The sequence below is a fragment of the Cuculus canorus genome, chromosome 5 (assembly GCF_017976375.1).
Source record: "Cuculus canorus isolate bCucCan1 chromosome 5, bCucCan1.pri, whole genome shotgun sequence".
In the NCBI taxonomy this organism is placed as follows: domain Eukaryota; kingdom Metazoa; phylum Chordata; class Aves; order Cuculiformes; family Cuculidae; genus Cuculus; species Cuculus canorus.
Window position 1 is genome coordinate 35,666,322 of NC_071405.1, and position 9,512 is coordinate 35,675,833.

The following is a 9,512-nucleotide window of genomic DNA, read 5'->3' on the forward strand; positions in this document are numbered from 1 at the left end:
GTTCCTTTAGCTCCTGCAGTATCTTGCCAGACTTCCTTCAAAAAAAAAAAATCTATTTACATCTGTTGTCAGACATTACTTACAGTGAAAAATTTCATAGTGTATCAAATATTTCTCACACAGCTTCAAAATCCACACATGCTTCCTCATATTACTTAAAAGGCTTTAATCAATCGCATGTGATTATTGAGAAGACATACATGAACTGCAGCACAATAACCATTTCTAAGTATTCACTGTACTGCCATTCTAAAAATAATCTATTGCCAGCTTTCAGAAACACTTAAAAGTACCCTTGTGGTCACAATAGCAAAATAGCAAAGATTAAATTGAATCAAGTGATTTTTACCAATTTTACCCTTCAATTTTTCAGAACACAGCCAATGTGCTTTTTAGAACTTATTTCACGTGCCAATGCTGTGCAAAACCATTTGTTCAGTGCAAGCTCATTACACGGCAAATATTGCAAAACCAAAGAAAATACAGGCACTGTGAAGAGTGCAGAAACTGTGAACAAGTTAGTTATAATTTCATCAGAAGTCTCAGCAAGTTTTAATCTTATATTAACATCAACACATTCTATCAGCAAAAGGAAGTTGGACGATAATTACTTTCATAAGTTTTTGTGTGGCGGGATGATTCATAATTTAAAACTATGACGTAAAGCTGCATTGATCTAAATCCACAGGTATGTAGGTTTTAAAAATAACAGAACAGAGAATTAGTGGACTTTATCTACTTAAAACCAGCAACAAACTAAGCACTAGAAACTTTTCTGCTGTACACTGAAATTCTAAGCTCAACACAGACAGTAATATTGACAAATTTTTAAAGTATTCCCTGCCTCCAGATAATTTTAGATGAGTACTACTGTACTTATTTGATTTAGAAACTTTAATCGCCAGCAATCCACAAAACATGAGAAAAACCAAAATTTCTTGTTTGTGATGATGTTCAAAATGTACTACTACAGCAGAAAAAATAAATTACAGTGGTATTTCATTCAGTCAACAGACTATTCTGTTAAGTAATAACTTCATCTAGCAGCATTTAAAGGCTGAGATTCTAGTACAAAATGCCACCTAAGAGGGAGTTGGTGCCTCTTGGGCAAAATCTTTACATCAGATGATTTCAAGGTGCTACTAGATAGTTATCCTGATCATCGGTCCTGTACTACAGATTAAATGCCCAAATGTATGTATGAAAGGGAACTAAACTGTGACTGAGAAGCCCAGTGGCTGAGCCAAGCAGGGAAAATCTTGCATTCTACACTCATGCCTTATTCACCAAATTAAATTACTACCTGAATATCATTCAGGAAGTGTCTTTTTGCAAGGAACAAATGACTTGCTGGAATTCCCTGTGGATTTTCTGTTTATTTCCTAAATTTAATCTCCAAAAATCTGTCAGGTCAATAAAGTAGTCCGTTTCTCTATTTGTCTCAACTATATCTTACCATGTTTTACAACAGAGCACACGAGAAAAAGCCAGAAAAACTGATAAATCACACAAGCTGTAATCACTCACAGAATCTCTCAGTACACAGGAATGAAAGAACAAGGATGTCATCAGCATTGAAAAGTACAGCATCCCTTTACTAAACAGAATTGCAAAGTATCTTAATCAGATTCCACCTCTTCTAATGAAGTTGAGTGATAGACATCAAGAAACATAATTTATTTGTTCAGTACAGAAGATTAAAATGGATTCATTAGCGTAGAGATGAAAAGATTCACATTAGTTAGCTGAGAGAGAAGTCACACTACCTTCTTTGATTTAATGGCAGCAAGTACAAAGCATGTATATATATATATTTATTCTGACAGGTGTACTTTGGATAGTTCGTGCTGGAACATGTTGAGAAAGTATCTGCACAGCGTTTATTTAATTAGTGGCACAGACACTTCAAAACCCTCATAGCAAAACGTCAGAATGTACTTTCTATATTCTGAGCAATTTTTTTTGTAGTCTGACTGATCCTGGGCAATATTCACTAAGTTCTGATGCATCCTGGTTTTCAAGAAAAATCTTAATAACACTCACATTACCAGTAAACAAACAAATGCATCTACCTTTCTCATAACTGTGTTGATAAGAATATTTTATTTTCTATTTGAGGTAGAAGTTTCAGGTCTATTTTTTCCTCCCAGAAACACTGAAATCCATAGAAGTGGTTTCCTTTCTAACAGCACCATTTTCTTCTTCTTTCCATTATTATCTTTCTTACACAAATCCTTGTCCCTCCCCAGCGTTATTGTTTTACTGGACTAATGGGAGAAAAACTGACACCTAATAACAAAACAGTTTTTAAAGAACATGCTTAGCATTTATTACCAGACTGCAGCAGTGTCCTATGTGTTACTCAGTGCCTTCTGTTTTATTGTATACAAAAGGAGACTCAATTGAATGACTTATCTTTCAGATGAAGAGAGAAAAAGAACTGAGGATTGGAAGGAAAAGGAATATGCACCACTTCATCCTGAATGGTAGGGATGCAAGAACAAATCTACCGAATGCCTGTATAACCTGGGTAAAATTCTTAATATAAAAAGAAATCCCAATACTGGGTTATTAGAAATTGCTTTAATACATCTGTTCCAAATTAGAAATACCTTCACGCCAAAGTTATAAACAAAAGAAAATAAGGCCGCAATTACCTGTACTTCAGAGATGCAGCTGAACCTACGCAACGCCCCCCAAAATAATTTCGTAACAGACCAATAAAAGATGTTCTAAGTGCAGCAGTAAAACTGCTAGTATTTTGTATCCATGAAAACACGCTACAACCCTCTATAGAAGTTAATGAAAAAATCCATGCAATACACTTTAAAAACAGCAATTTGAGCACTTGTTTGCATACACAGATATATACACGTACAAACTGAAGACATAGAAACAACCTAATACCTATCTTTCCACTCTTCAAACACAGAGTCTGTTGAACCTTACAGCTACCTTTCTATTACCATATTGACCATGGCATCTTGTAAGCTTGTGAACAAGAACCAAAATCCTTTTCCCATCCATTCCTTTAGATGATTAGTCATTCCCCAGATTGGCCTAAAGCAAACATTACATTTCTTCTTGCTCTTTTAACCTGAAATGCAAGGAAAAGACACTGTTGCGTACTCTTCTTCAGCAGGCATTGGTTCAGATCTCAACCTTTGAAACAGCAAAAGACAGTGAGCTATACACCCGACAGAACTCAAGTCAGTTTGGAAGGGACAAAACACATGAGCTGGAATCCAACTGAAACTCCAAATGATCTGCTTTGCCTCCAGCTATTGATAATGGCATAATAGGAATATTTAGGAGAAGGCCATCGAGAACTTGGAGACCTGGAGAATTCTTCTGTTTACCCATAACTCGGTGTTCTCTGCAATGCGACTATAATGAATCTCAGAAGGACTTAATATGAATGCTGTAAGTTTAATGAATGTAATACTATGGTACTGAAATAAAAATAAGGATATGCCGAAAAACATAAGAGAAGTTGAAGATAAACTTCTATTACCACACGCATGCATGATATATATACATATATAACCAGATAGGCTTAACATAAATGGTTAATCTCTTTTCCCCCTCAATTTGATTCTTCTTATATTCTGTTCAGTTTCATTTACTTACAAAACACATAGGGGTACAATAAAAGAAATTGAGAAAGCTTCCTGAGGAAAAAAAAAAACAACTCTCAAAAGCACTACCAATGTACAAAGTTTATAGATTTCACACTGTGTTTAAGATACTGTATTTATAATAACATGTATTCATTTTCCTTTACCCATACTTCCCCTCCCTACAGATAAAAGTGCATTCAAAATCCCAGTCCAATGAGTCAGTTAAAAATACACATCTGAATCATATGTATATTCTGAACACAACTTTAAAGCCAACAGGGATACTATTAATACATATAACTAAAGAAACAGCTTCAGCTAGCTGCTTTTATTACTTACTTTATCTGTTCCAGATAACTACAACTAATGCCACAAGGTTTCTCCTGCCATTCTCCTTTACCTCCACTACTAGCTAGTGCACATCTATCCTTGGTTTTATGTTTTTGGAGATTTTTTTTAAAGCAAATATTTAAGCATATTAGCTACAACACTCCTTCTGTTGCTTGAAGTTGCCAGATATTCCTCTTTCCTGTAAAAAGACTTAACACAAGTCCTTTAAACCTTGAGGTTTCAAGAAAGCAAACAAGAGGTAAAGTTACCTTTGTCTTACATACATCCTGTACTTATCCGTACAACTCTACACCAAAAAAAAATGTTTCTAAAATTCAAAATCGGTATTTGCTTCATAGTTCTCTCAAAGATACAATTTAGGGATCAGCACCTCATTTTTCTAAACTCTACAAAATTTAAGTCCTTGCCTCTCAAAGCCTGCCATGAGCATATGCGATGGAATAGGTAAATGTAACAAACCACTGACATTTGATGAAAAGCAAAAGGAAGGGTTTTGGTAATTTATCACAGCACTAAAACTGTCAGAAAAGTTGGCTGAATATGCCAGTGTATCTTCCCACGAAATAAACATTTTGCTAATACTACTCTAGGAATGACCGTTTCCAAATATTTCACACCCTCAGTCCAAGCCTCCTTCTTTCAAAGAGAATCGCCCTTACTTGACACGTGTCATTTGCCTATCGCTGCAGGACAGAGGCTTAGCCTTCCTCTTCCACACAAGCTCTTATCTCTAGCCTATAGCCAAAACCAAGCCTTCTCCCCTCCTCCCCTGCAGCAGGGAAGAGACATGGGGCTCACAATAAAGGAAACTCAAGCCACTGCTGAGCCGGGCTATTTTCTCCGGCCCCACGGCAGACCCTGTCGCCCGCTGCAGGCCCGGGCACCGCGGAGGCACGGAGACCCCTCAGCCCCCGGGCTGCTATTTCGCACACCGAACTCCTTTCATAGAATCAGAGAACGGGTTGGAAAGGGCTTTAAGGCCCATCCAGTTCCACCTCCCCTGCCACGGGCAGCGACACCTTCCACCAGACTAGGCTGCTCAAAGCCCCATCCAACCTGGCCTTGAACACCTCCAGCGATGGGGCATCCACAGCTTCCCCGGGCAACCTGTGCCAGGGCCTCACCACCCCCATCGCGAACAGTTCCTTCCAAACGCCCAATCTCAATCTTTCTCCTCCAATCTAAAGCCATGAAGGCCTCGCTTTCCCCAAGGCGAGGCCGCCCCGCGGCGCCCAGAGACCCGCCCCCTCCTGGCGCCCCGGGCCGCCCCCCCGCCCGAGGCCCGCGGCGCAGGCCCCGCCGCCCCGGCCACCGCCTGCCGCCACACGGGCAGGTGCGGCGCCCCCGGCCTCCTCCTCCTCCTCCTCCTCCCGCCCCCCCCCCCCACCCCAATCCCGCGCACCCCCGACCAAGCCCCTCGCAAAGCCCTCCCCTCGGGCCTCGCACCGACACAGCGCGGCGTCCCCTGCCCCCCGCGGGCCTCCCTCGCCCCGCAGCCGCCGCTGCCGCCTTCCGGAGGTCCCCGCCGCCGCCTCACCTCTCTGGGGACGAGTTGGCTCTCCTCGCTGGGCACCATGGCCGGTGTGCGCGGCGGCGCCGGGCCCGCAGCACGGTGAGCAGCGGCGTCAGCAGCGGGGGGCGGGGGAAGGCCGGCGGCTCATCCTCCTCCTCCCCCCGCCGACGCCCCAGCCCGCGCGGGCGGTGCCGCAGCCCCCGCCCAGCAGCACCAAAATGGCCGCCGGCGCCGCTCTCGCGAGACCCGCCCCACCCCGAGCCCTCGTCGCGCAGAGCGCGTATGGCCGCCCGGAGCGTGGTGTAGGGGTGACGCTTGCCGCCCGGGCGAGGTTGTCAGTGGTGCTGGGCGGTCGCCCCCCACCCGGGGCGTCCCAGCTGCCGCTGTAGCGAGCGATGGGGAGCCTGTGGCTGCTTCGAAAAGCCCTCACATAGGGGCCTCCCCCGTTCGTAGAACCGCAGGGATTGTCGAGTTCGACTCCTGTCCCTGTTGGACAACCCCAACGTTCACATCCATGCCTGTTGTCCAAATGCTTCTTGAATATTGTCAGGCTTGGCATCGTGCCTGCTTCCCTGGGGAGCTGTTCCAGTGCCCCATCACCCTCTGGGCAAAGAGCCTTTTCCAAATCACAGAATCAATAGGTTGGAAAAGACCTCTTAGAGTCCAGCCATCCTTATCTGCCACTAAACCTTGTCCTTGAGCACCTTGTCTACTCGTCTTTTAAATCTCTCGAGGGATGGGGACTCCACCACCTCCCTGGGCAGCCTCTGCCAGTGCCCAATCACCCTTTCTGTGAATTTTTTTTTCCTCATATCCAGCCTGAACCTCCGCTGGCAGAGCTTGAGGCCATTCCCCTTGTCCTGTCCCCTGTCACTTGGGAGAAGAGGCCGGCTCCCTCCTGTCCACAACCTCCTTTCAGGTAGTTGTAGAGGGCAATGAAGTCTCCCCTCAGCCTTTCCTTTTCACAAGGCTGAACAACCCCAGCTCTCGCAGCTGCTCCTCGTAAGCCTCGTTCTCCAGCCCCTTCACCAGCTTTGTTGCTCTTCTTTGGACACACTCCAATCTAATACTCAACCTAAACCCGGCCCTTGGTGTGCCGGCCTCCAGTGCTGTCCCTCTGTCCTGAGGCAGTGGGAGGCATGGCAGCCAGTCCCCTGCACTACCGACCCTGCTTTCTTCCACATAGCTTCCCCACTCCTAGGCCCTTCTCAGAGCCAAGGAGTGCAGGGGGCACGAGCTGTGGTTTCAGTGTGTTCCACTCACTTTTTTCCCCTCACGCCTGAATGTGACTTGCTGGTGCTCAGGAGAAGGAGCAGAGGAATAAGCACAGCCTGATACCGCTCTGAAGTCATGCTCTGAAGTTAAGCACGTGCTTGTTCATCTGTAAATTTAGGATTAACAGTTCATTTTCAAATGAAATGGAAGGGTATTTCTGTGGTGTAGCTTAATTGTTGATTTTTATCTACAACAAGCTTGCTTAAATACGTCTGTTTTTCCCACCACCTGAGGCATATGAAAATTGGAATACTAAACACCAGCATGACTAAAATGCTGGTAGAAAAGTGGTAGAAAAGTACTGATACATTAGTGTCTACTTAGCTGCAAAGTAATTTTTAAGCCAAAAAGCATTCTACTTAGCTAATGAAGAATGGTACATGGTAGTTCTATGTTTTTGTACAAATTTTTCTCATTATTTTAGTGTCCTCTTGTGGAAAAATGAAGAATTGAGGATATTTTTTTGTTTTGTGTCAAGAAAATTTGTGGCTTGGGTTAATTTTTGAAACCCATTGTACAGAAGTTGATTGGAAATCTATTGCAAAGATTTAGTAAAATTAAATGACCTCCTCTCCCTTTTCATGTCTAAAGTATGTAAGTTCTCAGGTTCCTCTCCATCTCCCTGCTTTCTCAAAGGTGAGATCAGTAGCACATTTTGGGGTCAGGAGATGTCATTGTTGTTATTTATGTTAGTATTGTGTTTTGACACTTTAAGGGCTTCAAAGCAGTCATTTCTGTGAATAACAACATCAGTAGTTCTATTTTTATGTTTCCAATGTACCATGATAGGTGCTAAGTTGATTTTTTCTTTTTTTTTTTTTTTTTTTCAGTTCTGCAGCTTGAACTGAGCACAGAAATCCCCTCACTAACAACTTAATTGAAGCAGCTTTCAAGTGAACTTCTGACCTATTTTTTTCATTACTTAACAGAAAGGAATCAAGTTATATATGTAGTGAAGGTAAGGAGTTGCTTTGCAACAGGAGATCTTGCCCTCTACTTTTCATAGAATGATAGAATGATTAAGGTTGGAAAAGACCTCTAAGATCATCAAGTTCAACTGTCAGCCCAACACCACCATGCGTACTAAAACATGTCCCAAAGTGCCACACTATTTTTAGAACAGCTGCAAGGACGGTGACTCCACCACTGCTGTAGGCAGCCTGTGCAAATACTTTACCATTCTTTCACTAAAGTAGTTTTCCCTTACACCCAATCTAAACCTCCCCTGGCACAACTTGAGGCCATTTCCTCTCATTCTCTCACTTGTTACTTAGGAGAAGAGATCAACACCCACCTCACTTCACCTTCCTTTCAGGTGGAAAGTGATAAGATCTCCCCTCTTCTCCAGACTAAACAGTCCCAGTTCCCTCAGCCATTCGCTTCCAGAACCTTCAGCAGCTTTGTTGACCTTCTCTGGACATGCTCCAGCACCTCAGTGTCTTTCTTGTAGTGAGAGGTCAAAACTGAACACAGCATTTGAGGTATGGCCTCAGCAGTGCCAAGTACAGTGGCACAAACACTTTCCTGTTCCTGCTAGTTACACTACTTCAGATTCAAACCAGGATGCTATTGACCTTCTCGGCCACCTAGGCACACTGGTGGCTCATGTTCAGCCTGCTGTCCACCAACACCACTAGGTTCTTTTCCACTGGGCAGCTTTCCAGCAACTCCTCACCAAACCAGTAGCATTGCATGGAGTTGTTGTGACTGATGTGCAGGACCCCACACTTGGCTTTGTTGAACCTCATACAATTCGCCTTAGCCCATTGATCCAGCCTGTCCAGATCCCTCTGTGGAGCCTTCTTGTCCTCAATCAGCTTGACACTCCTGCCAAATTTGGTGTCACCTGCAAACATAGTGAAGGAGCAGAAAAAATATGCTGCACCTGAAAGGCCCTCACCATAGACATCTGAGCTCTAATATGATGAAATAAAGTATCAAGGCAGGAACCTGGAAGTTCCTTGCTTCTAATGATACTTTGTGTTGAGCACAAGATTGTGTAGAACTACCAAGGGGTAGAGGAAAAAGAATGTAAAGTAGTTGGGTTTTTTAGTAGGAAAGACAGTATGGAATTAGTGAACTCATACATTTCAGAAAAGAAGATTTCTATTAATGCTTACCAGCTGTGTTGTTTATTAAAAGGTTTGAGATAATAGTTGTTGCTTTTTTGAACTGGACTTTAATAAGCATCTTGGTGCAAGGAAAGGTATAATTGCAGAAAAATGAAAAATAATGTCAACATTTGTAGATAATTGAAGAAGCATAGCTGCTGGCTGATCTTTTTTTGTCCAGTGGTTTCCAAAGATCCATGAGATTACCGAGCGAGTACTTTAGTTGAAGAGACATAAATTTTCAATAGAAGGTGACAATGATCAAAGGACTGTCTGGGAGCCTCTAATAGTGGGATGTGACTGATAGGCCTGGTGTTACTTCCCTCTCCCTTTTTTTTGGACACACACTCCAAAACCTCTGGAACATGAGGAATTCTTCCAGCGCTTCATAAGGAATCCAGAATTCAGGAATAAGAAGCTTTGTGAGATGTTATTTTCAAAACAGGAGTTCTTGCCTTCTAGTTTTCATAGAATCATAGAATGGTTAAGATCATCAAGTTCAACTGTCAGCCCAACACCATCATGCCTACTAAACCATGTCTGCAAACTTCTGACTTTCTGAAGTGCCATGTTCTTAGAGGTTTTTTTTGCCACTTTTTGTGCTTAACAAGGAGTAAAGCTATGACACTCAATGACTCTAAT

At 43.0% G+C, this 9,512-nt stretch overlaps 1 protein-coding gene across 4 annotated transcripts in view; it reads right to left on the bottom strand.

Annotated features, from left to right (window-relative positions):
• USP47 (ubiquitin specific peptidase 47) overlaps positions 1–5,686 on the bottom strand; it is a 61,358-nt gene extending 55,672 nt beyond the window's left edge. For 2 of the 4 annotated variants that reach the window (XM_054066888.1, XM_054066886.1), the window contains exon 1: positions 5,509–5,686. In XM_054066888.1, the coding sequence (XP_053922863.1) occupies positions 5,509–5,547 (39 nt within the window). In that variant the 5' untranslated portion in view covers positions 5,548–5,686. The remainder of the gene's footprint in view (positions 1–5,508) is intronic. The other 2 variants (XM_054066887.1, XM_054066889.1) reach the window with 2 other exon arrangements.
• Between the last annotated feature and the right edge of the window lie 3,826 nt (positions 5,687–9,512).